This window comes from Platalea leucorodia (genome assembly GCF_965183815.1).
Source record: "Platalea leucorodia genome assembly, chromosome: 5".
Lineage (NCBI taxonomy): Eukaryota > Metazoa > Chordata > Aves > Pelecaniformes > Threskiornithidae > Platalea > Platalea leucorodia.
Genome location: NC_138827.1, coordinates 38530082 through 38557755, shown reverse-complemented (window position 1 = coordinate 38557755; position 27674 = coordinate 38530082). Strand labels below are relative to the sequence as shown.

At 38.8% G+C, this 27674-nt stretch overlaps 1 protein-coding gene across 1 annotated transcript; it reads right to left on the bottom strand.

Moving 5' to 3' along the window:
- Nucleotides 1–3627: 3627 nt before the first annotated feature.
- LRRC8B (leucine rich repeat containing 8 VRAC subunit B) lies at nucleotides 3628–27483 on the bottom strand. Its single transcript, XM_082313151.1, has 5 exons — nucleotides 27320–27483; nucleotides 12567–12621; nucleotides 11103–11202; nucleotides 8260–10421; nucleotides 3628–7237 (listed from the first exon to the last, which is right to left on the bottom strand). Exons 4-5 carry the CDS (start codon nucleotides 10393–10395, stop codon nucleotides 6965–6967), a joined length of 2409 nt encoding a protein of 802 aa, XP_082169277.1. The 5' UTR covers nucleotides 10396–10421; nucleotides 11103–11202; nucleotides 12567–12621; nucleotides 27320–27483; the 3' UTR covers nucleotides 3628–6964.
- Nucleotides 27484–27674: the final 191 nt, after the last annotated feature.

Genomic DNA, 27674 nt, shown 5'->3' with positions numbered 1-27674 from the left:
ATAGAATATGAGGCTTTGTTTATACTCTTGATGGATCTGTGTAAATCTATGGCAATGAAAACCAATCCCTCTTTATAAGTTGCTAGCATTATTAAATCCAGAAAAGCAGGCAGCTATAGCTAAAAGCGAGACTCAGTAAATTTAAAACTTTGTACCTTATGTTTATCAGAGTTTTCTCTGAACCAATGCAGGAAAAAATATGTTATCAGTTAAGACCATTCAGTGGATTTATTTCTCAAACTAGCAAAACCACACACACTTGGCATAAAACCAGACTTAAATCAAATAAGATTCATATGTCCTTGCCTTTGACATTGTTGCTTGTTTCTAGCCATTTTTTAAAACAAAAAACTGTTATCCATTTCCTTTTCATGCATATGTTATAATTTATATCCACAGAACAGAAAGAAAACAAATCATTGTTTTACAAGCTCCTTTTATCAAGACATCTTTAAGAAAAAAAAAAAAGGGTTATTTGGAATGGTATGAATACCCTGAACTCCCACTGGCTTTGAGTGGGAGTCAAGCACATTCACTAAGCAGTTACTCAAAAACTCAGCACCTTACAGAATCAGTCCCTGAGCAGCCCTCAAGTTACTTCATGAGTTTTCTATAACGAGACAGACTGCTCTGAAGAAAAACTAGCAGTGTCTGTCATCAGCCAGATTAAGAAACTGATTCAGGAGTGAAAATGGCTTGCTCTGCAACAGTTGGACCAGCTCCTGCCCTAGCTTCTCTCCCCTCTTTAGTTTTCCATCTCCACCACAGGAGTGGCTCTGTTGCTTTGACATAGCCACTTAGCTTTTGCCTACCTCACAAAAAGCGATGCCAACTTTAGGTTACCTTAATAACCCAGACTAAAATACAACAGCTCAGCAGCTGCTGCTGGAGAACCTGAATCATCCCTAAGTAGCAGAAAACTCCCAAAGGAGCACAGAAACCCCTATCACTGCTCCATAATCAGAGCACTAATCTAGATAAAACATAGGCAACCTGAGGAAAGCTAACAGTGTTGGGGATTAATGAGCCCACATAGTCGCCAGTTATCATGGGTTACACATCCTGAAAGTCTAATTAGTTTCCCTCCTACTCCTAAATTTTCAGGCAACCATTGCAGCCAAGGTAACTGAGCAGATCTGTTATCCAATAAGATCAGTACAAGACATGCTATTTGTGAACCCTTGAAGAGTTTTTTTTAATCTTTCTATTCTTACACTTCCTACTTCATTTATACCTTATTTTAGATAACCATATTTAGTATATTACTATGTCCTAGACCTGTTTGATACCAGATCTAGATTCAATACCTATGTATGTGTGTATATGTAGAGAGAGAGATATACATGTTATAGCCCATTTAAAGAAGTTGTGACCTTTTGGTTGTAATAATGTACTATAAAAAAAAGGCAGCCAAGGATGATTACTTTGCAAGGAAATGCAAAGCTGCACCCTAAGCAATCATCATAAGGGAAGGTACTGATCTTTGTCCTGTTCTCCTACTGACTTCGGTACTTGTCAGACTGTACCAAACTAATTCAGCTTGTTAAACCTGCAGAAAACTAGTGCACTAAAGTAGTGTTTTGCCAGGCTTTTGTATTGAATCAGCTCAGCATAAGGTCCAGCAAAAGGCAAAACAATGATGTAGTGAGACCACAGGGCCAAAGCACAGGGCCAGAGGATTGGGACCTCCCCTATGCTGATGCAGAGGGGTTAAACACCTTTAGCTGTCATGAACAACTTCACTTAAAAAAAACCACCAAACTGTTTCATGCACAGTTTTATGCAGTTTTGCTACTGAGCAAGGCAGATTTAAAATGCTCAGTCAATTCACTATTTGCTTGCAGGTTAGCTATGTTTTCAATGAAGAGCAGTGAGCTATGTTCCTCCTTTTTCCCTTACCATCCAGATACTAAACCTTAACTCTGACTTAAGAGATTTCCAGTGAGATCACGTTGACTGGCATTTCTACGTCCATTACAGTTTTCATCCTTGCACACGTTTCAAATACTAATCACGTTAGTTGCTTTGCAACACCTTTTGACAAGAGTATTGGTTCTGCAGTACACAGATATGCAAGTATGAGGGAGGGGAAAGAAAAGAAGTTTTATTCAGAGTTTTATAAGTAAGTTTTATAAATAGTAGCAGTAGATTTATAAATAGCATTTTTATAAGAGGAAAAAAGCAATAGCAAGTAATAAATTCACCTGTTTTACAGCATGCCCACAAGCACTATAGACTAATACCTCACTGTATTAAGCCCCATACTGTCAAAACTGCCTACTAGCAAGCAATACTTCCCAATAGCCTTGCTGGGACAAGTAGTAATAATGATCTCTCAGACATCTCCCCTGTTACTTTGAGCAATTATTCCTTTCCCCTCTCTCTGCAAGCAGACCAATTTTCATCCTCCTTTCTCCACCTCTCCAAGTGTTAAATGCACATGGCTTGCATATCCATAACACCTGAAAGTCTTTTAGCCAGCTCCTGCCAAGCAGAGAGCACACTTGTACAAAATAATAAAAATGGATTCTAAGTGATTAGAGGTGGGACAAAGAGAACAGATACTCACATAAATGAAGGAACATAAGGAAGCAACAAGACAAAGATGTAACGGTTCATTTACTAAACACACTAGACTGAGTTAATGCCCAAACCCTTTCAGATGCCAGTCCTGCCCCAGAGCAGGTTGCAACTGCCCTCTCCATCACCTATGCGTCCTGGCAATGAAGGACTGGGATAAACTCTTCATGTAATGCCAGGATGGAGACTTCTCCAGGCACAGGAATTCCTGAGACATTGCTGTTTCCTACAAGCATATAGGACTGTAGTATTACTGCTTGCTTCTTCCTATCAATTAACTACAATTCTTCCTCTGTTGCCACAGCCTACGTTAGCTGTCAACTCCATCATGACAGCAAGTAGACTGCACAGTCTCTGCATTTGCTCTGGGAAATGCATTACCATGCATTACCCAACAAGGCCAAATAAAGCATGAGAGCTTGCTCAATTCCTGATCTCCAGAAACACCCAAAGCTCTGCAAAATCCTTGATATAGACAATCCATAGGATGACATGCACTGCCTCCTGCTTTCAGGATTTGCAGCCATGTATTTGCTAGTAGAATTCTTCAGTTGGTCCTATATCGTTCTTTATAATCCCAGTATTTATTGGAGTGGAAAGCGAAGAGGGAAAGAGTCACTTAGTAGAAGTGATTACAGAATGAACTTCAGGTCATGTTCTTGAAGATGGAAAGTCTACATACCAAGGAAGTTTTTTAACATGATGTAAATCTACTGGATAAAAAAATTAAATCATTAGAACTACAATAAATTGCCATGAAAACAAAATACATGGATCTGTGGAGGCATGGAACAACAGCTTTAAGAATAATCATCTGCCTTATATTACTAACACTACCACCTTGAAACAGGTAAACTGCACGTCATTTTTTATTAGTTATTTCATTTCATCTCCAAGAAAAAATAGTCACAGTTCTGTAAAACTTGCTAGGAAGGTTCTTATTTTGAAAAATAAGCAGCTAGCACTTGAATACATAATATTCCTTGCATGTTCCCCCCCACCCTCCCACCCCCCCTTTATCTTCAAAACATGGAGCCAAACCCAGGTTCTCACAAAAAGCCATCAGGTATCATGTTGCATTTCAAGAGAAACGAGATCTTTGAGCTAGCACAATGTGCAATACTTGAAAGACAGTCATGATTCACTACAAGGAGCATTATTTTTGGCAATTTAGCTGCATGACAGCTGTGTGTGCCAAGTTGGGAAGAGAATCATTGCCTTCTTGCTTCTCCCTGTACAATTCCAGGCTGCATTTGATATTTACCCAGCTCACAAAAATTCAAGTAGGAGACTTGGAAAAGGTTCTGTAACAACAATCAAGATGGAAGCTTAGTTCTAATCAACACAGGAGCTTCTCTCCTAGCCCAGAGCATGAGAACGGCTTTGATATGGAGCATAATGTTCATTTCCCACTGCTGTTCATTATCTTCACACTTTCCTGTGGAAGATATACCTGCTAGCACATGGGTACAGATAGCTGGAAGCAGACTTCTGAGCTCTGCACTGAATGCAACATCTCATATGGAAAATAAAGAACAGTTCATAGAATTGTAATGCAAAAAAAATTTAATTTTTCAAAAAAATGTTCACGATATGGAAGGTCACAATACAAAGTTCTTAAACACAATACAACACTGAAACAAGTTGGAAAGCCTTTTTTGATTGGAAGTGATTGCTTAATACAAAGACTAGATGCCAACAATACTTTTTGTACAAAGTTTATGACAGTGGATTCGTATATTGATTCCCTGAAAATCCCCTCATTTTGAAGAAATACTGAATATGAAGGTCATGGCTGAAGTGAATTCAAGAAATTCAGAGTTATATTTGTCTCCACCCTCAATTCTAAGCACTAGGATTGGTTTTCATGGTACAAAATGGATAATAAAGGCACACTGCGGTTTGAAAGCAAGGCTAGAGATTCTAGCCTTTAAACTTTCTGGCTTTTGTGTGGGTGTTTTATAAACACTCAAACATACAGTGAAAAAATCCAACCCTCTTGAGGGGGTGCAGAGTGAAAAAATATTAAAGTCTGCCAAAAAAAAATGTAACCTGTTTAACCTATAAAACAGTACTTATATTCTTATGCATTTCTTAGTGTTACCTCAAAGGATTTGAGGTTACACATTTTAGAAATTAAGTACCTTTCTGAAGTTACTTCTGTTATTTCACTCTGGCAGAACTAGCATAAAATACACATTTAAGATTATTGTTCACCTCCATCAGTTTTGTTGATTATGGAAAAGGACAGATGAACTGCTAAAAAGTTGAAGTTATTGGCCAAGCCAGTTACTTGCTTATTTAACTTTTTCAATACAGCTTTCCAATTTAGAAAAAAGCTTTAAAAATGCTTGCTTAATCTTTTAAAAATTACTAGACTGTAAGTCTTGCAGGTCAAATTCTGGCATGAAGTGCTCTTCAATGTTAAGTTATTAAGTCCTGACACACCTGTTGCAATTATTAACAAAACTCTTGCCACAGGGGTGCAAATCAATGTACTCTGCTTTAATCACATCTACAACACCTAGCTCTGTTTGTGAATCATGTCAATTCCTATGGAACTGTTATACAACTCAAAATTAGTTGAAAGTAGAGTTCGGAAGAGCTATATATGGACACTATGAAAGACTGTTCCAGCCCCACTGGTCTGCACATAAACACAACTAATCAGTTTACACTAAACATTTCTAGAACTACATAAAAAGTCAGTTTTACCACATTTTGGTTCCCTGAGAAGAAAAGTGCTCTAACTACAAAGGTCTTTGGAATGCCATCAGTACAGTGATTAAAGATGCACCTCTTGCACTGCTACTGCAGAGACATCTCCTACTTCCATGTTGATCAGACTTGGGTTTGGCATTTTCATTCAAAGTAAACCTTACTCTCCACAAAAGTGGCACTGGAATGGGAGCAAGGGATGACTAAAAGTAGTCTAGTACTAAAACTGGTTTATCTATAATGATTTGTTATTACAAACTGGAATGCATAGTTAGCACACTTGAACACAAAGTCATTAAGAGCACAGTTTACCTCACCTATTTAACCCATAATTGAGATTGGTTTTGAAAACTTTCATATAATACAAAAAGTTTTCACATATGTTTTTGGAAAGCATGCTCTTTTTTTTTTTCCCAAAGGCATAACATACTTTTAGTGAACATGATAAACATCATGAGAGTTAAGACTTCAAATACAATAAAACAGCGCACAGCAGAAGAATGAAGTCAGGAACCATTTTATTTCCATCCAGTTTTTGCAAGTATTAAGGATGGCATAAGAGCTCATTCCACCACTATAATTTATGAAATTATTACATCCCTAGAAGAGGCAAAGCTTATAATGCTTCCTGTTTTTCCCTCCCAAGTGCTTATAAGGTGTGTGATTATTTGGTTTGTTTTAATTGTGTCTTTCTGTCCCTAACTAATACAAACCCCCTTCATCCTCTCCACAGCCACCAAAATACAGTAACTGGGTGTGGAGAAGAAGCACTGAGGCAGTCAGTAATGAGAAGTTATAAAAATGTTAAACAGTAACATACACTACACTAACACCTGGGATGCTCACAACATACAGAAGACAACTATGCAACTATATTGTGTTCTGTTTGCCATCATTATCTATGAAGATCAGTACTGTAAGATTTGTTGTCTAGTACATGCACACAACAGTTACTCCAGATTCTTCTGATTCCTCCCAATTTCTAGGCAACAGTTCATTTTGTATTTACTATTTAAGACAAAATACTGAAACTGGTTTCCGGTATTATTGTCTAACTGGTTTTAATAGCAAGATTCCAATGGCATCTTCCACAATTATAGAATTAATGCTCAGTACTTGTCAAAAGCTTTAAAAATTAAGGTACATTGAAAAATTACTTTCAGTATACCCCGTGCAATTGAACTGCTCAAGTAGTTTAAACTTTAACTCTTAATGTTCTAAGTTAGTGAAGTGTTCATATTTAGAAACTAATCCAGACAGTTCTTAGACCTCATATGGCAGGAGATGAAGCTGTTTAAAATTATCACTATCAACAGAAAAAATTCCCATAGGAAAAAAAAGTATATACACTCTCACTATAGCCAGGCAATTAATTCTTCCATTTCAATACTATCATAAACATTTAACTGAATTATTTCAACCAGTAGATCCCAACCAACAATTCATATTTCAGATTTTTCAAACATATGATTACCTGTTAAAGGCTGCATTTTTTGTTCAAATCTAAATAAATTTCTTTTCCAATACAATCAACTCAGTTCAATGCATTTAAGTTTAAGACTGATTTGTAAGCTGTTCTCTCTCCTACACTTCACCTATATAGATCTTTAGAGAGATATTAAGCAAAAGGCTTTAGAATGCAATGATGCAGAGTTTCATTTTAAACTTAGCACTTATCTGAGCATGTCTGCAAACGCTCTCGTACACGAGATGGAAGTGTTTTTAACAACCTTTCTTCTACAATTAGACTATTCCGCTTTAAGAACTGACATTCTTCCAGTTCAGCAGGAAGTGATTCCAGATAGTTTCCAATGAGCTCTAATTGAACAAGATTCAGTAGCTGACCCACACAAGGGGACAAATTCATCAGACTGTTATTTCCCAGAAGAAGAAACTGCAGCTTTTTGCACTGAAATAATCCATCAGGCAGCATTTCAATCTAGAAAAAAAGAAAGAAAAGAACAAAAATAACATACATTAGAAGTTGTTAGCCTACATGCAGCTGCATGTTTTGACATTCCCCGGTTTTATTTTAGGGCAAAAAACTCTCTTAGTTTATGGAAGGATAAGGAAAGGGAAGATTGTAATGCTTCTAACATTATGCAATAAAGTGCTTGACAACACCACAATATTTTTATCTACCTGTTGTGTTATGAAGATGCTTAGCTACTGGCAGAAGTCAAGACATAAGCATGGCACGGGGGAGCGTATACATGTGCACATGCACAGAAGTGCATACAAACATGTGCAGGTGGCAGGGGAGATAAATAAGCTACTGTCTCCTAAGAATCACTTAATGAAGAACAAACACAAATTGTGGAGAGACATTAGCAGTTCCTGTGTTGTGAAGCCTGTACAAGCAGTTATCTGTGCAGTACAGTAGTAACTTAGTCCTAGTCCACACTACTGACATACAACATTCAAAACCAACCTCACCAGTGAAAACAATTATAAACCTCAAAAGAGGTCTTAAGCCACAAGCCTGGACCCCACACAGTTTAGCACTGCTGATGAGGTTACCAGCTATTATTATTTCCCTCTTCCCAATCAGGCAGCTGAGCTGCTCATCAGCTAGCTGTTGGTTCAGTACAGCTTTCAGTTTGACATTTTAAGGTAAAAATTTAACACTGTTCACTTCCATTAAAATACTACATAGGATAGACAGCTGTAGGGAAAGGGAAGATACATTTCTGCAGTCATCCTAACCTATACTGTCTCTGGATCAGAGCCCTTAAGCTGCTACAGACCGGGCTAGTACTTACTCAGTCTTACACAAGCTTTGATGACACCAAAGTTTTAGTAATTAAATAAGCACCACCCCTTTTTCAGCTTTACTGGGTTTACTTTAATCATGAACACCACAAAAGCATTTTGAACCAGAGCCTGTTCCAGAAGAAATGGTAGGTTAAGTCAATATTTGATTTTTTTTTTTTTTAAGTAGTAATTCAAAGTTCTACTTACATGGTTTTTTGTCAAAGCCAAGTACTGCAGATTGGTCAGATAACCGATTTCTTCAGGGATGGAGGTTAGCTTATTATAGCTAAGATCCAAATAGTGTAATTTTTTACAAAGAAATAGCTGCAGTGGAACATTTTTGATATTATTATAATTTAGATACAATTGTTCCAGGTTTGATAACGCACCAATCTGCACTGGGACATATGAAATACTGTTGTGCCACAATTTTAAGCAAGAAAGGTTCTTAAGATGTTGAAAACTAATTATTTCTTCCACTGTTCTGAGATTATTTTCTTTTAAGTCAATTTCATGCAAATTGTTTAGGGTAAAAATGGAATGGGGAATGCGCTCTAAATCACAGCAGATTAATTCCAAGGTTCTCAGATTTATCAGCTTCTTCAGGTTATTTAGCACTATCAGTTTATTTCCCTCATTGTTGATAGACAAGTGTTGTAAAGAAGGCAGAAGATCTGTAACCACTTGAGGTATACGGGAAAGGTTGTTTTTTAAGTGAATTGATCTCAGATTTTTTAGCCCCTGAAAGCTTTCGTTGTATATGGAGTTGTGATGATCTAGCATGAAATATCCTGTTAAGCACAATTCCTGTAGGTTTTTTAGATGAAAGACCCAAACCGGAATTCTTCCCATTTCACTAGATTTCAGGCGCAATGTTTTCAGATTTTCTTCTAGAAAGCTGACTGCTGGGTAATCCATAGTTAGTGATGAATGATAAACATTCAGTTCTTTGAGATTGACTAGCTGGGTCACAGCTGAAGGAAGTTTGGCTTCAGGAATAAGTTCCAGGCTTAGGACTTCTATTTCTGTCAGTTCAAAGACACTGTCTGGAAGACCATTTAACATGAAAAGGTGAAGCTCAATCTTGTCTTGGGAATTTCTTACTAGTTTGTTTTTCAGTTTTTCCACTGACCATTCATTGTTAAGATTTATCTGTTTCAGTTTGTTTTCACTCAAATCAGACAGGAATATTGAGAATCGCTGGGAATAAAGAGGATCATACTGATCTGCCAAGTGGAGAATAAATGCAAAGTCATTCTTTACATCAGGTATGTCACTGTAGTTACTTTTCTCTCTCAGCTTCTCAAAGGAATATTGCTTAAGTGAACTTCTTAACATCCACCACAAACTATAAGTACAAGTTAAGCCATAGAAGATCACTAAAACAACATAAAATGAAGCCAAAACTTTAAAAATTTCTGCTAGCGAATAAACACACTGGTACCTTTTGTAGCCTGTAAAGGCTTGAACATTCACTACACAATCAATTTCAAGTGTAATAAATGATAAATAGTAGGGGACATAAATTATTATTATTACAAATACAATGACTTTCACTATAATCTGTTTCATATACACTGTATATATGACATCCTTCTCTTCAACGTGTACTCTGAATTTCTTCACTTTTTCAAATATAGCTTTAGCTTGTTCCCCTTCTTTTTTGTCAAGAACACTTGAGGAATTTTCTCTTCCAGTTGTTTCCAAGCCAGGTTGCGAATATGGCAGGGACTGTCTGCTGGCCCCTATATCTACTGAACTCCCAGGTGATGAAATCACTGCTTTTGATTTGGCTATTGGCAACTTCCTCACAGACTGCTCGGCAACTGTTTCTGAGAGGGCACGCGTTGTCCATGGAGAATCAAAACACTTCTGAAGAATGGCTACAAAGTGCTCAAGCCTGGAACTTGTACTAGGGTAGTAGAGCCAGAAATTACTGCAAGCTGCAAAAATAAAGGTGTGCAGAAGCACTAGGTATGGAAAAAATTTGGCAAACCAGTGAAGCTGTCTCTCATAACATACTGCATCAATATAGGAATACTGCTGCCGATGAAGATCATTCTGGATTTTAAGCGGGATGATTATCTGTGCTGTAGAGCTAGCCGACATGTTAAGGTTGGCTTTAACTAAATCCCAAGGCACGGCACAATGATTGTCAAATTCTAGCTTGCAAGGAAGACAACACAATACTCTGGTTTGAGTAAGCTGGAGAGCCCCAGCGAGCACAGCAACTAGCAGCATTATCATGGTGAGGTAATACCAGAAGACATCCCACCATGGTTTTAGTATGTGGTAGGATGACTGGGCATCTGCTAAGTATTTGAGTTCTGTTAGCGTGATCATGACTTTCACCTGTGAGAGAACAGCAGCTGGTAGAGGAAAAAAGAAAAGACATCCTTAGAGAATTGTTAAAAACAATTTATCTCACAATTGAACACTTGAAGCTTATTACTGTTTTCACAGTTTTAAATGTGTAACATTTGGCCTAGCATCCAGAGCATAGCAAAGGGATCCAAGAACTCCTGGCACCTAACCCTAGCTATCATCTTATTTATTTAAGGAAAGTTACTTGGAACACAAAAATTTGAAGAGTGCAACTAGTATCAGAGATTAGGAGAAAGCATATTTTGACCAAATATTTGGGCACTGTCCAAGTAGAAGCAATAAGCGGGTATAAGTTCAAGTGCCTGATATATTACTAGCAGTCCTTCACTACTGTCCTAAACTTATGTAGCAGAAGTGATTTCTCATTTATGAAGACTTCCGATATCAGAGCAATATATCAACATGGTGGCTCTTGTAATTTAGAATTTTCTACTAGATTGAATCATTCTACCCAATTAAATAATAAAGAATATATAAAAATTCTCAAAAGAACAGTTTTGCATCACATATTCTTACATATAACTCCCCATCTTCTCCCATCAAGGGAATTAAGCATACTGACAGAAAAAAAATGAAGCTAACACAACTTGTTATTGTCCAATATTGTCATATATATAAAAATGGCACACTTAACCCCCAGTAGCATAGGTTTGATTCATACTTACTTTACTAATTAAAGAGAATAAGATACACAGCACTGCTCAGTCAGGAGGTCTACACCTTTTAAAATTCCTTGGACATGCCATCTTTACATTTGTCTTCATTCTGGATGGAGAAAACATCAAATATACTTTATTTTTAATGGCTTCACCTAAATAAAGAGCAAACATTGCAGCTTTCATTAGAACTGCTGCCTTATTGCAGACATCAGGATCCATTAAGCTCTGCATTGCTACAGCTACATGAAATGGAACAGAACATACTTAGACATGATCATGTAGAATGTGAAGTCAAAGTTTTGCACAGCCACATCAACACAAAAACCAGGAAACTGCCTACAGCTAGCCCTGTTTCAACTGGGAACTAATTCTTTTTTGCCAAATAACTATGTAAAAATAAATTATGCAACATTCTTCAAGAAGTAGAATTCAGTCATAATTTTGATATACCAAGGTTTGGCAGAAAGGCAAGTTTCTCAAAAACAGAGGCACATATTTTACATCCTGAAACAAATTAATAAACTATCCGGTGTCAATGGCAATACCACAGACATTACCAGCTTTGGAGAAAACTTACTATAAAGTTTGTTAAGCAGTACAGATACAAAGCAATGGGGATGTTCTGTATTTTACTTAATCATAGAATTGTTTAGGTTGGAAAAGACCCTTAAGATCGTCGAGTCCAACCGTTAACCTAGCACTGCCAAGTCCACCACTAAACCATGTCCTCAAGCACCACATCTACGCATCTTTTAAATACCTCCAGGGATGGGGACTCAATCACTTCCCTGGGCAGCCTGTTCCAGTGCTTGACAGCCCTTTCAGGAAAGAAATTTTTCCTAGTATCCAACCTAAACCTCCCCTGGCACAACTTGAGGCCATTTCCTCTTGTCCTATCGCTTGTTACTTGGGAGAAGAGACCGACCCCCACCTCACTACAACCTCCTTTCAGGTAGTTGTAGAGAGCAACAAGGTCTCCCCTCAGCCTCCTCTTCTCCAGACTAAACAACCCCAGCTCCCTCAGCCACTCCTCACAAGACTTGTGCTCTAGACCCTTCACCAGCCTCGTTGCCCTTCTTTGGACACGCTCCAGCACCTCAATGTCCTTCTTGTAGTGAGGGGCCCAAAACTGAACACCATATTCAAGGTGCAGCCTCCCCAGTGCCAAGTACAGGGGGACGATAACTCTCCCAGTCCTGCTGGCCACACTATTTCTGATACAAGCCAGGATGCTACTGGCCTTCTTGGCCACCTGGGCACACTGTTGGCTCATATTCATAATATATTGTACTGGACATTTCAATTCTAAACAGAGCTGACAAGCTGTTATAAAAAAAAACCCAAACAGCTGAACTAAGGCAGAACTTTGTTCTTACTCCACATTCACATTTGAAGGGAGAAGAGTGGCTGAAAATAAGTTAACCCTTCTTGCATTGACAAGGCTACTTTTAATAGAATGTAGAAACTTACCAGGCCCACTCAAGGGAAAGCAGCTGAAGAAAGACAGGATGGTTATAGTACAGTCCTGGAAAAAAAATAAATTGTCATCAGATCATAAAATATTTGGACTCCGATAACTGTATTAGAACAACAGCTCATTACTCCTTCCACAGCAGTGTTTTAAAGATCCAACATTTAATGAGCAAAAGATCTAACTAGATCTGCAAGATCTAGTTAGAATAATTTAAGATGTACCCCCCCCATCAAATTATTTACTTGGTCACCATCCGAATGTTGCTTTTCCTCAAGTAGAGAAAGTAATGGCCCTTGTCATTGTCCCCTTTTAAGCACTAAAAGCTTAACAGTTTTGGCATTTACGTAAAGTTACTAGTCCTGCAGCTGAGATGCTCTAACCATAGCTAAGGAATAGCAATTTCTTCAGTCACTCCAGCTCAACTTGCAAAAAACACATCTGTAAATACCTTTAAAATGAGTTCTTTTGGTATAAATCTTTGGGGTTTGAATATAAATTCCTAGGTGTAAAAGCACAGAGGTATAAACCCATGCAAACTAAGGCTTTCATTCTGCAAAGAATATCTGGATCATGTCTCAACTTAAGCTAAACATGCTGATTTGGATGTAGACAGAAAAGTCAAATGTATTTTTTCATTTCCAATGTAGAATTAAAACCAGTCAATTCTTCTCACTTGAACTTTGTTACAAAAATGAAAGACTTGGGACCCCTGTTAAAGTTGTAAAGAACATGCTAAGAGATAAATAGGTTGAATGATTCAACAAAGTAAGAGCAAAAGGTATAAATAGCATATTTTTAACAAAGAAAAACATTTGAAAAGTCAAACTGATCACTGAACTGGCTGAGAGTTTAAAATACTATGAAAGGTCTAATTAGCAAGATGGAAACAATTCTTTTCCTGACAAACATGTAAACCTCATCAGGGACTTGGGCAGATACTAACATTTTTAAATGTTGTTTTATATAACTAAGTACTTATTAGAGAAAGTTACAAGCAACACAATTTAATAATGCACCTATGTACTTTGCACTTTTATACAAAGAACGCCACTCTCCTGGTAACGGACCTGTTTTGGGGAATAAGCAAGGCTCTTGTTGAGTATAACGGACAGAATTCAGAGTACAATAAAACAGTTAACACTTTGATAAAGTACTTTCTCTAAAAGTTATAGAAAGAAAAAACAGAAAATGGAACTGAAGCCAATTCTATTAAAAACATATTGGTATACTTGAGAATATGCATAACCCAATACACCTTCTTCAAGCTATGCCATAATGCTCAAACAAAAAGTGGTTTGTTTTTATACAGATTGAGAACTCAAAGTGAGACTGACCCATGTAATTTTGTAAGGTCTGTTTCTATAAAATGCTTTCTTTGTCACCTCCCTCCCTTGAACTGGAAAGTTGTTAGTCCTCATCACATATGCCAGAAAAAAAGGCTACATTCTTGCTGTGGTTTTAGAACACTTTCTAGCACAAAGCAAGCGTCACAATATTAAATATTTAAATATTTGAACTCTGGTCTTGTTAATGACTACTTTTTGAAACCTTCCAGTGAAGCACGTGCATTCGTTACAATTCTATGTATATGAAATAAAGCTTCCTATCAGGGAAGTACACAGTATATACAAGTGTAATATAAACATGTGAATTATTAATGATAGTTTTGCTAGAGACAGTTTTCTTTCAAATCCTGTCTGTATGCCGAGTGACTAATCAAATGGAATAATGCTGAACTGTAATGGGTTTGATACATCTCATCTCCAGCAGCTTTCAACCCATATCAAAGCCATAAAAGCTTTTCAAAGTGGCCTAATTCAATTGGCAATCTTTCTTAGAAGACGAAAGACAGAAGTTTACCTCCAGGCTAAGTGATGACTTCAGGAGAGTTACCCCAGACCAGTACTGGGACTCAGGCCAGAAAAATAAAGATCAGTAATATCTAGGCAATTTTTAGTTACTTCAAGACTTACAAATCTGATCAGCAGAAACATATATAGAATACAAATAAAAAGCTATAATTTTGAAAAATATTATCTATAAACACCAGACAGCCCCCACCCTCCCCTGCTGCCAAAAGGTTACTTAACATTGCATTACTGTCATTTGGTCACTGCTTACATAATTTTAGGCACATTTACTTAGGGATGGCTCTGCAGCAAAATAAGTGCCTTGCTTGTCCTCCCCAAAGGATAATGGGCTACAAAAAAACCAATACCTGACAGGAGGCTTTGTTTTATTTTTAAGGCTACACTGTTTTTGTTGATGGTTTAAGTATTCAGTTGGTGTTTCTGACACACTAAGTTAACCAAAATAGATTTATACAAATAAAGCATACCTTGACAGGTATTCCAGTAGCCCCTCTATCTTGCTTTTTTCCCTCTCCCTCAGGGAAACACAGCCATCAAGTTTTCAGCCAGTCTCTTTAGACTCTCATGATATTCCAACAGCATGATATTCTTCTCAACTGAGATAAGGAGATGCTGACATACTAAAGTAAATGTGTCTGTTTTATCAATTTTCTATCAAACTTGATTCCTGAACTGCAGAACCAATTTAGCTTCTAGCTAGTTTAAATGTATCACTTTTTCTTCCAAAGTTTTGGATGCAAAATTAAGTTCAATAATAAACTAAACATGCAATCAATTTTGCTAATAGGCAGTTTTGAGACTCTCCTATGGGATCCCTAGTACCTGCTTATGGTCTCACATGCACAGCCTGAACCTCCACTCACAAATAAGCCCTCATGAATATTCCCAAAGGAAAAAAAAGTAACAAACTTTACCCACCCCACCCCCCCCCCATCATCCAAACCATATCTTTCCTGGCTATGAATTCCCCTTCTATTGGCATGCTACCCTTTCCTTTTTCAAGTGTTCCCTAAAGAACAAAAAGCCAGGTACTGGAAGAGTTCTGGGGCAGGTCTGACTTTATAAAGAACGATACTGTCAGACATATTCTTAGCAGATATGTTCAGATGACTGCCTCTCCCTTTTTTAAGCCTCCTATTGACAAGTAATAGACTACTCAATTCAAGCACTACATTTGATATACGGTCTTTCAGCCATGGTACTTGATACACAAGTGGTACTTTGACCACGTGTGTGCACATGCAGATTCAGTTGTAGGATCTTTTCAACGGGGATTGCATTTTTGGATCTGTATTCCACTGAATGCAGAAAAACATGCAAACAAGATTAGAGAAAGCTTCTTTCCAGTTCCTTCTGAAGAAGGTCACAGGTGATAATTAAAGCATGTAGAAGTGATTATCCTTTTGTATTTAAAATAAATCCAAAGACATTCCCATGCTCTACAATAACCAGCATATTCCTCAAACACAGGATGTTCAAGACTACACTAACATTGTTACAAGTTTTCCATATCAACCTTTCAAACAAAGGCCTAAAGTCCTTCCAAACAATCAAAGACCATAATTACAACTACAGACAATCTCAGCCATCTGTGTCTGGATTAACTAGAGGCCTTGCCTTTCTTAAACACTCCTGCTCTCAAGACAGTACTGCTGAACATGAGATGTGGAACAGTAATAGCGAAGTCATATGCTGTTTAAGAAGCAGTCCTTGCTCTCTGGAGTTACTTGACCCTAATTCTCAATAGAGGATGGGAGGAAGAAACCAAGCCAACTATTTTGAGGGTTAAACTCTGTAATGAAGTTGTATTACAAGATACATATTTAAAAGGTATGTTAAATGTGCTTTTTATTTCATACTAGTCTAGCCTGGAGAGCAATTTAAAATACAAATTCATATTCAGACATACATACTTTGACTGGTAAAAGCACTTTCTCCAACCCTCTCCTCAAGTTAAGTGCAAGGTGCTAAGGATTGTGTTCTAGCTAAAACAGAAGGTCACAATGTATGCTGCTAGAAAGGCCTGTACTAGCAAGAAAAATATTCAGTTTAAACCCGAGTTTAAGACCAAATAGACAGTAGGTGAGACAAGCAGTTTACACAAAAACCACTGCAAAACAAAATGAAGAAAAACTGAAAGTAGGTACAAGTATGTTTCAGAGTTAAACAGGCAAGCAATGTAATGGTAAAAAAAACTAAAGTAAAACGAAAGGAAGACCAGATTTGTTTGGCACATAATTGCATCTCTTTGAAAGCAAGCTGTCTACATTCTGGGCAAATATCACTTCACTCACAGTCATGGTGCTTTCTAAGATCCCTACCAAACCAAACAGAATCCAGACTGAATCAAATCTGAACACTTCTCGTAAGCAATAGTTTGTACAGCTTCAGTGTCCCAGCACTATTTTCAAACTCAGAGATGCATTTAAAAAAAATATATATATAGATTAAGATTGTATCAGGTGATGACAGCAGTATGACACAGGAAGGACCAACTACACAGACAAGTATTATAGTGCTGGGGTCTCCTCTTTCCTTGAGGACACATCAAGATAAACCTGCAGCCAAGCTGTAGTAGCTTTGCCAGACCATGGATTTATTTCCAGCTTGTGTTCTCATCCCTTTAATTCTTTTTAACTACAAATATAAATATATTAACTTAAACTTAAAAGATGTCTTAGCCTTTAAAATACTGATTACAATAAATATTGAAACAAGAACCTGTTTAGAAGAGAGTGCTCTGTATTGGTTATACAAAAAATCCAAAGAGTAAATTCACTTAGAGACATATTTTGTTTCACCCTAATATTTAACTAATACTTTAACTTATATAATTTGTATTCTCACTGGAAACTCTAGCACTCTTTTTAGAAAGCAGATTTTTTTTATTTGCTCCATTAATTTACATTTCTTCAAACAGCTGTACATTTCACATATTCCACTTTAAAAAGGAAATTATAAATAGAAAAATACTGCCAAAACTCCACATTGGTATTACCCACTAAAAAATAGCTCTATCATGAGTCTGCTTGGCAATTCCTAAAGAAACATAGCAAAACCCATTAACAGATTAAAAATAAGTGCAAAGAGTTCCATAGGGCTTTTAAAAAAAAGAAAAGAGCATAAGAAACTGTAGCAGTTCTCACTGGAAGACCATGGCATTTTGAGGTGTTAGTGATCCACTCTGGCTAGTTAACAGGCCCAGGCCTGTGCTGTGCAGATCTCTTGGCTGCAGGATAAATTTAGTCAGCTCATAACAGAGTAGTCTGCAGGCAGCTCCCACTTGGTACCTGCATGCCCTTGTCTTTATCAAGAAGTGCAGCAAGAAGTTCTCCTGTGAACTTCTTTCCTGGTTGACAGTAGAAATAATGCACAGAGTTGTTTTCTTGTAAGAAAATTCTATAACAGCTTGAATGATCAAAATGAGGTAACCTTTTCTACAGGCAGGGTCTGCACACTGTGCTGCACAAGGATTGAAGGCTCATTTGATGCTGCACAACTCATGTTCCCAGCTTCTAAAGGGATGTAATATTATCTATGCTATTCTCTTTCTTTATAGTGTCAAATCCAATAAAAAGCATTTAAAATGATGCTGTACAGAGTTTGAGTACCTTTCATACCGAGATCAGCATGGACTAGCACCTTTTGGGGCAAAACACAAACCATATAGATTGTCTTCCAGATGGTCACTTCTGAAATTCTCATGAAATAAAAACAGGGGCCCAAAAAAACTGAAACAAAGAACAAGTCCCAAATATCTGTTACATGGCACCATATAGTCTGATCAGATCTCAAACATTTTCAGCACAAAGACGCTAGTATTTAAAGTGAAGCACTATCTTCTGTCAGCCTCCTTTCCCCTTATTTTGGCCCTGTGACACTTTCAAGTAAACAAAAACTTCAGTATTGAATAAAAAGTAGAAGGGCATGCATTCCCGCTACTTCTAAAGTACCTATACGCTTCTAAGAACCCAAAGAATTGTATTTTTAATCTTAGCATTAGACAGCCCATAATGAAGTACACAATGTAATGCAACAGAAAGTCGGTTCATGTTAAGTCTCAAAAAGAGGACACAGGTACACAAGCAGAATCCGCACCCAAGCAGTACATGAGACTTTTTTACAAATAAATTTGAAGCTAAGCACATTCAAAGCATGTATCAGTTACCTCCTCATAAACAAACCTACTTTTTTTATTGAATGTTAATGGATTTGTGAAATAGGATTATGAGAGCACCAAAATACTAGACTACATTACCTACAGCAATGTACTCAAACCATCAACATCACCCCAGAGTGGCTCATGCTATCACAGACCCAACAAACATACAATCATGAACTTCATATATATTTAAAGAAACAAACAAGTCCAGTTAAATATCCATTAGTTTTTTCCTTTCAAAAAATATAGTGCTTAAGTTATAGAACTAAAAATTAAATGAGCTTGCCAGGCAAAGTAGGTGCATTTCTTTGATAAAGTAAATGGTTTTCTAAATAAGCCGAGTGTAAGAGATTGAATCTAGGTTACAGAAAATAACTTGCAGAGTGATTCCATACTATATCAGCTAAGATAAAGCTGGTAATTTCACAAAAATTACAAGCAATTCACAGAAAAGGAGACAGGTCACAGGCCATGCTGAACAAAGAAAAGGTAAGATAAAAATAAGATTTAACACTTACAGGGACTGCAGCAATAGGAATGTGTAAAAAATGCTCAAGCATGCAAACAACAGGGTTTTTTGCTCTAACTTTTGAATCATTTGTTGGAAGCAACCAAAAGAAGAGAGGGAAAACCCTAGCTGGACTAATCCTTTGTAGGAGAAATGTGCCATCAATGATGCAGCCCTAAGAGCAGCAAAGGCTCTCTTCCACTAATACCCATGAAATTACTTGTAGCAGCCAGGGGCACCATCGCTGTACAAACCTAATCTGGATGCCTAAAGAGCATTATCAGCCCATTTAGAAAAAGCCAACAAAACCAGAAACAGAACTGCAAGACTTAACAACGCTCAGAGGAATGGTGACTCTTAAGAGAGCAGACTAAAGGAAGTGGGCTTTCTAGCATAAGAAAAAGAGGAATGAGAATATACTGGGGGTGGAGACGAGGGGATAGAACAGCATGGGAAATGCATCTGCCTTCTCAGGACGGAAGTACATACTCCGTCTGTGCTCAGCTAATGCTTCTTCAAACCAGCGTGGGAGGAGGCAACCCTCTCCAGAGAGGACTGCAGGCATGTCATGCAGTCAAACATTCCAGCCCAAACATGCCATGGAAGGTATCAGGTAAGTGGCACAGATTACACTCTCAAATGATGCCTAAAAGAACAGGCCTCTTCTGTTGTTCCCCCACTCCCCAATCAGGCTTTAAAATCAGTACAGCAATGCTGAAGACAGGAATAGTACAGCAATACTACAAACAGTGCTTACTTCCAAGTTCCAAAGAAACCTTAGAGCAAGTTTGGGCATTAAGTATGAAAAGTCTCCTTGGGTCTTCACCCATTCTTTCCTAAGCAAGGAAGATTACACCAAAAGCAATCTCAAAGTCTAGACTGAAACTGATGTCTGTGTCATGCTGTACCTTTTACAGCTCTCCCAGAAACCATCTTACACAACAGTACATCAAGTCCTTCATGCCAGTACTAGCATAGCTAACACAGTCAGACACCTTCCAACTGCATGAAATTAGATTTTCAAGCTCACTTACAATGCCTTTGTATTCTCATAACTACATTCTTGGGTCTCTCTCATGCTGAGAAATATGAATACATAACCATAAGACAATAGTATCAGCAGCATCCCTCCAGCATTTTGAAGGAACCCTCAATGGTATCTATTTCATTCTGCATACCAAGATAAGTACTACAATAGAAAATTAATTTTTATCCCCTTAGTTTCCAGAAGCCAGACAGATACGCACGATGTCCATTCATTGTGCTGCTAGGCTCAGGACATCAGAAAGCAAAGCTGAGGAAGATAACACTAGAGAATATTCATAACTTAAATACTACAAGGTTTCTCTACTAGCAGCTTCTTTAATTATAGTATAGTTTATTATCTTCAGTCTTCAAGAGCAGTAAAAGTACAAGAGAGCCAGCAGTGTAAAACAGTTACAATTATTTAACAAAAGACCATCTTTACTTGGGAAAAGCCAGGGAATTGCTCATACATGCTCTTCCATATTCAGTGTACTTTTCAATAAAGTTATAAATGGCCAGAGACCCTTGAAATGGCCAAGACAACTCCCCTAACCTCACTGGAAACAAGTCTGAAATAAGAAAATATTCTCAGAAGGAGGACCCTTGGAGTTCGTCCACACACCTCAACTAGCTCTGAATTAATTTCTCAAGTACCACCAGAAGTGCTGCTGTCACAGCAGAACACAGAGTGGACTACAAATCCTACTTAAGAAGTCAGGTAAGCATTTGGGTCAGTTCTGTAGTTCACAGGATATCATACTGCTATAACTAGGCTATCAACATAATTCATTATATGGTAATGTAATACCATACATACTGATGTATTAACTAAAGCATGTTCATATTCTGATTTGATACTTCTAGATACGGGTCCTATAAGGACTTCAACAGCACTGCATTTAGACAAAGACAGAGGGGCCAACATTCTTCATACCATAGGAAGTCCTGCTAGTTTTGCAGAGAGCAGAATACTGAAATCCAGTGGTTTTAGATACTCAGAACGTCCATTCTACATTATTTTCCTAGCTCAAATACTGCTTTCCAATACAATAACCATACCCAACCCAGTTAACAGGGATGTTTACCTCTGACTAGCTGAATAGCTCTATGCAAGTCATTTTATTTCTCTCTGCCTCAAATTCCTCAACTACAAAAATCATGGTAGTGTTTCTCCCATTCTTCACCAAGTATTTCTATGATGAACATTATACAGTAATAACACTTAACTTCTTACCAGGTAATCAGAGATGCTATTCTGGATTGTACTACAGGTTCTGTTAGGTTCTGAGAGCTGGAAGCACACGTGCTATTACTTTTCCTAATAGCAGTCAGACAGTTATCACCTTTGCCTAATCTCAGAAATATAAATTTGTATTTATACTCCTTATTCTAGCTAGAATAGTTTTGATGTTTCTAAAATACAAACAGTTGTCCAATACAATAAGTTAAAATTCCAACATTTGGCCTAAAAAGGAAACTGATGTTTTTTCAATATTTATAGGCTGCCAAGACCAAACAGTGTCTTATCAGGATAACTGACGTTGATAACAAACAGAGACATCAAGTGAGGTCACAAATCAAAAATATATTACAAATACATTCTGTCTCTGCAAGATAATTATTACCATGCACAAATATAGCTATAAGATTTAAGAACAGTCAAAAAACAGTGTTTTGGGGTTAAGTTTTCCTGACACTGCTTAAGTTTCACAAAGAACTTTCCAGAAGGGAACATTATTACTTCCACAGACCACAGAGAAGAATTTAACTGCATCTAGGAAAATAAAATTATCAGGGCAGCAATACAGAAACACATCTGATTTCACTCTATTAGTTCTGACATTGGAAAGCTGATTCAGATCTTCAGCAGTGGCTTGTATCTCTTCTCAGAAGCAGCAGCTTTTTGTCTTGTTTAGTAGGAAATACAGTAACTTTTGAAAGCCAACCTGACAAGTTGAAACACTTGGTTCTAGATGTTCAGTCTAAACATCCAAAATAATGAGAATAGATAAGTTTCCAATTTACATCTGATTCAAACTCAGGTACTCTTTGTATGCAAACTCTCCTGAAACCCATCTTGTTGTCTTTTTAAAGAATTTCCCCACCCCAAAGTAAAAAAAGAAAAATTTGTGAAACTCTGCAGTCAAATTCACCCAAAATGGAAATGGAATAAGTTTTACTAACCCTCCAGCAGGGAGCATGCTCTCCGCACAATCACCCCAATCTTTTAAGTATCTTCCTGTTCATATTGCTCTACATTATGTATCTATTAATTGGACAAAGCACCCAGCTACATAATCTTTTCTTTTAATAAAATGAAAGGACTGAAGGACAAATTCCACATTGCACATACTGCGTAATAGTGTATGTACAAATTACATACTAACACCTAAACACAACTCTACAGCTTGAGAATTGCGCATACGCATGTGATCACGAGAGCTAAAAGCAGGGTTATGCTTATCAGAAGCATCTCCTAGAACAATGCTAAGTTTCAGAACCACGTACAAGTGATCAGACTTGAATGCTACAGTAAACCTACAGTAATCCTGCTTTGTTTCCTGAACAAACACGAAGTTCGCTCAGCACCCATGTTCATGCTTTATACTTTCATCAAGCCCAAGTGTGCTGTGCAACAGAGGCTTCTACTGTGCAAAATTTCGTTTTTGAGTAGGCTGTCTGAGGAGACCTAACAACTGGCAAGTTTTTTAGATAGCAGTACTACAAGAAAAACACTTTTTGGTATGAAGCCAAGTGTAATAACTTCAAAAACAAGAGTCAAGGTTTTATCATCACCTGAACCAATTAAGAACTTTGAAGTAAAAAAACCTCCAGCCCAGTATTTGTAAGAAACTGAATAACAGCTTGAAGCAAAGCAGACACTACTTTTAACAACTCCAGTTCAGTAAAGCACTTGAGTATTGATATATCCTGTCTCACTTCAATTAAGCAATGTTTTCGTTCCTTCTTGACTTTGAGTCAGTGTCATTGCAAAGTTAGTATTTAAACAATGTTAATGTTTAATAAAAAATGTTTACCTAGAAAACAGTTTTCCTGTACTGCAAAGGCACTGGCAAAGTAATAATCATTTTCACACTTCCATTGGCATGGGTTGGAAGTGATAGTTTATCTTGTTAATAATTTAAACACAGCCTAGAAACAGACAGTTTTTAGTTAAAACTTTTCAAATGCCCTCCTTTCTTCAAATATTTTAGATTTTACAACAAACACACATCAAGATTTTGCTTTCATTCAGATGGAAAAATTAGTTTAAAGGATAAATACTTTAGCATTAGAGTCTAAATTTGCAGTTCTTAAATTCTAGCTCAGTAGACCTTTACATTTGCATGCAAATGAACTTTAGCAACCAGAAAACACCTGAATAAATATTTGACAGCCTGAACTACTCATAGGATACCAGTATTTTCCCCAGAAAACCAAGGCAATACTGTCTGGGAAATCAGGGGTTACATTTCCTGGGGTTTTAACTGAGACCTTTAAAATCAATGTCACTTTAATTAAGCCTGAGTAAAGTACACAACCATAGTTTTGTAGCTGCTCTTCTGCAAAACCGAAACTTTGTTTCCATATTAAACTAAAACCACAACTCAAACTAGTATCTCCCAAACAGATAGTGTTCATAACAATGTCTTAAGGCCACTAACAATTAGCAGCAACAAAATCAGATTGTGTTATTACCGTATTCTTTATTGGTATCACTGGATCCCTCACTGGCAATTTTAATCCCTTCAGTTTCTCACAATCAGCTGAATTCTCAATTTCAGTTTAAGAAACTGCATGCCCTTTTACAGTATCAGAACATACTGAGAAGTTGAGTACTTTTGATGGAAATGCACTCACATAATTTAATTCAAGGTGCGTGAAGACACTATTTTGAAACAGAATGGCACCAATGCGAATTAAATTGAAGACACTCCATTACGAGTTTTTTCCACAGGTCCCTTCTGAATGTTGAAAGGCCCTAGAATCCTCTCAGGTGTACATTGGGGGAGGGCGTGCCAGCACTGTACCCCAAACCGCATTTGCAACAGCTTGCTTGAGAGCTGCATCATCTGCCTTCTTTCCAATGTACTATACTTTCTAGCAGCATGGTCTTTTCATATCAGTAAGTTTAAATCAAATAGTTGGGGTAACTGTTCATAAGTATTCTGAAACTTTATTTCAATATTGAACTACAATTCAATTTCGCCTAGCTAGAAAGTAAATCCAGAACTAGTTTGTAGCACACTAACAACTCTTGGGGAAAAGAATCACCAAACCCAGGCATAACTACAATAAACTGAAGCACGCTTACCAAGTCTGGGAACAACTCTAATTGGAATGTATACACAAGATAGTTCATACCAATAAGCAGTTTAGTGATTAATAACTTCAGACCACATGATTCATAACAAGATTTCTGATATTAATGAGGCTGGATGCCCACATGGTAGTGGTAGGGTTAATAAAATGCAGGCCACAGCCTCTTGGCTACATTTACCAGCTACCACAAAGTACAGTTACAAGTTTGTGATGTGTGGCTCTGAACTCACCCCATACAGGATACAAACATGTATTAGACAAGGTATACCACAGCTTGTCACCAGTTAAGAAGAATAAAGCATATTATGTATTAGTTAATTATTAGCAAATTAATAATAGATATATGTTGCTAAACCAATATATAATCTGTACCACTTAAACATTAAAATTACAGCATATTTAAATATTAGAATATTAATTCCACTTTACATTCCTTGACCTTCTACATGGCTACCCATGGTGTCTGAACCAAATATCTTCATAACCACAGCACAGGCTTCTAACGTATCTTTAAAAAGAGGAACTGCAAGAGCAACTGGCAGAATAACACTATTTGCAAGGCAACAGCTGAACAGCTGTTATAAGGATGCCTACAGAAAGGCTAAATACAGCCCACAGGTTAGCACACAGAACACAGACAGCAGTGTGAAACATTTAGATAGGCAACACAGAGACCAGTATAAACCACACCTTATCCCCTTAGTCACATAAACTAGCCATTTCTAATCCTAGCTGAGTAAAGCCTTACGCCTTTAGCAGCAGATATTGTAAGCTGAAGTAGTATTACTAGTGCCACAGTCTCTCTTGCTACCTGTAGTGTGTCAGGTAGAGCAGGCACAGTAGCAGCTAAAGGAACACAAGATTGCCCCCCTGCCCCCCTGCCCCCCCTGAAATCCATTATAAAAATACTTCTTTGGCAGTGACATACTGCTTACAGAGTTCATTTTACAATGCTGAAATAGTGATGGATGTTTCTTTAGCATTGTTGGTCCCTCTCTAAAATTTACTCAACATGATTTCATCAGCTTCGAAGAGCAGCTGCATTGGTACCTTGTAAGAAACAAAAGGCAATTTTCTTTTTCTCCCCATAATAATCCTATTTTCCTAAAAAAGGAAAAAAAATAAGAGTCAGACCAGCAACTCTCTTCTCGCAAGAGTACAAGGGAGTGAGCATGTTAACACCACAAATTTCTAAAAGTTACATGAATCCTACTGAAGTTGAAACTCAGTTACATTATGCTAATGTAAAATTCAGTAGAATGTAAAAATGTAAATATGCTAATATAAAACTCTGTGATAAACATGTTGTTATCTAGCTACAAAAGAATGTTTTAAACACTGGGGAAAACCCTTAAGAAAACTTGTACCCTATCCTAACTATTGGTTCTCTACTACCATCATTCTCCCTTCTGCTCTCATTTTGTGTCCCTTGCCCTGCTTAGCACCACAGATACTGAAGAAAAGCACTACTGAGGATAATTCTTCTATTCCCCACACAGTCAAACAAGTTACACAGAGTAAAGAAAACACATGCAACGTACTTAGACAATACATAATAAATTCTGAGTGATATACTATAAGATTTCAATACTTAGGCATTGTGGGCTTCCCCCCACCCCATGAATGTTTAAGAACTCAAAGATAGATCAATAAGCCCTGATCTGTTGCCCTCTTTGCTAGGAAGGTACATAAGGAAGAATTCTGAGACACCAGGAAATAATTAATGCCTTACCTTATCACTTCAGCAAACAGACAAGGAAAGCTGGGAGTCAGCAGAACACATAGTTTAAATACTTGAAACTGCAAGTGACCACATAGCTCCTAGCTTATTCTAGTGCTACCTCAAAGGTATTGTTTTAAATGGCCACACTAGGTGCCAATTCAAACACAGTTTACGTGATCAGCATAATTAATGACCATCTTCATATAAAACTAAGCTTTAGGGAAGTCCGCTTTAATCACTCCTACAGAACTGGTTAATTGCTGTATTCACCACGGACAAATTCTTAATTGAAGCCAGGAAGCTGCCTCAATTTCACCACAGAGCAGACCAGCACAAAGTAAGCCTTATGTCACTAAAACAACCCGGCTAGGATGCAAGTAAAAGCTACCGTGCAAGAAACCCCTTGCTACAAGATCACTGTCTTGCTGGGGATGAGAAACGCATAGGCAAGTCAGAGGAAATGAAGAGGACAACAAAGAGAGGACGCTTCTTATGCCACACACAGGACTGTCAGGCCTCAACACCGAGCCCAAGTCTTCGCTCCCGTTCGGAGGAGCCGCGACTGGGCACCCGCCTGCCCTTTGCTCGAGGGCAGGTGCCGCCGCCGCCACACCTGGGGCCGAGGGCTGGCTGCTGCCGCCCTGCCGAGCCCGGGGGAGAGGAAGGAAGCCCCAGGCGACCTGTAGGGCCCCGGGTCACTTGAGGACACGTGGAAATATCGGTTACGCAAATCAGAAAACGGTTTTCTTCTGAGCCCCACCCGCCCGGGAGCGGGGCACCGCCAGGCCCCGGGGCAGGCACAGACTCGCTCCCCCCGCCCCGGCCAGCCTGCGGGAAGGCGGGCAGGTGAGCGGCCCCGCTGCCGGGCGCCGCCGAGAGAAGGGGCGGCCGCCGCGCAGGCTCACCGGGCCGCCCGGTAGGCAGGCGGGCGGGCAGCCCCCTCCCCTCCCGCAGGCGGAGGGGGCACCTCGGCCCCTCAGGGAAGCGGGAAAAGCGGGGGCGGCCCCCGGCAGCGGTGAGGGCCGGTCGCGCGCTGCCCTCGGGAAAGCCCCGCTCCGTCCTGCTCCCCCCCTCCTTCCCTCCCTCCCACGCCGGGGGGAGCGAGCACCTGTCAGCGGCGGCCGCCCCTCGCTTACCTGGCCGCGCCGCCTCCCCTGGCGTAATGGACCGACCGACCGGCCCGCCCGCCGCCGCCACAGCAGCAGCCGCTGCCGCTCAACGGCGTGCCGCCCGCGCGCTCCGTCCGCGAGGGAGCCGGTAGCGCAGCGCGAGGCACCGGCTCCAACCGGCACTTCTCGGATTCGGCCCCGCCCCCGCCCCGCCGCCCTTGTCACGTTACCGGCGGCGCCGGCCAATGGGGCGCGGCCGGCGGAACCGCTGACAGGCCGCGCGGCGGCGGCGGGGGGGGGCTGCGGCGGACAAAAGCGGCCTCACCTGCGGAGGCACCTGACGGGAGGGCGCGGGGTTCTCCGGGCACCGCAGGCCTCGGCC

What these genes read in the sequence shown, in the direction of transcription:
- LRRC8B (XM_082313151.1), bottom strand. Translation starts at nt 10,395, where the DNA reads ATGATCACGCTAACAGAACTCAAATACTTAGCAGATGCCCAGTCATCC. An exon ending in TGGCTTTGACAAAAAACCAT is followed by an intron (nt 7,238 to 8,259) that starts GTAAGTAGAACT and finishes CTTTTTTTCTAG; the next exon opens with ATTGAAATGCTGCCTGATGG.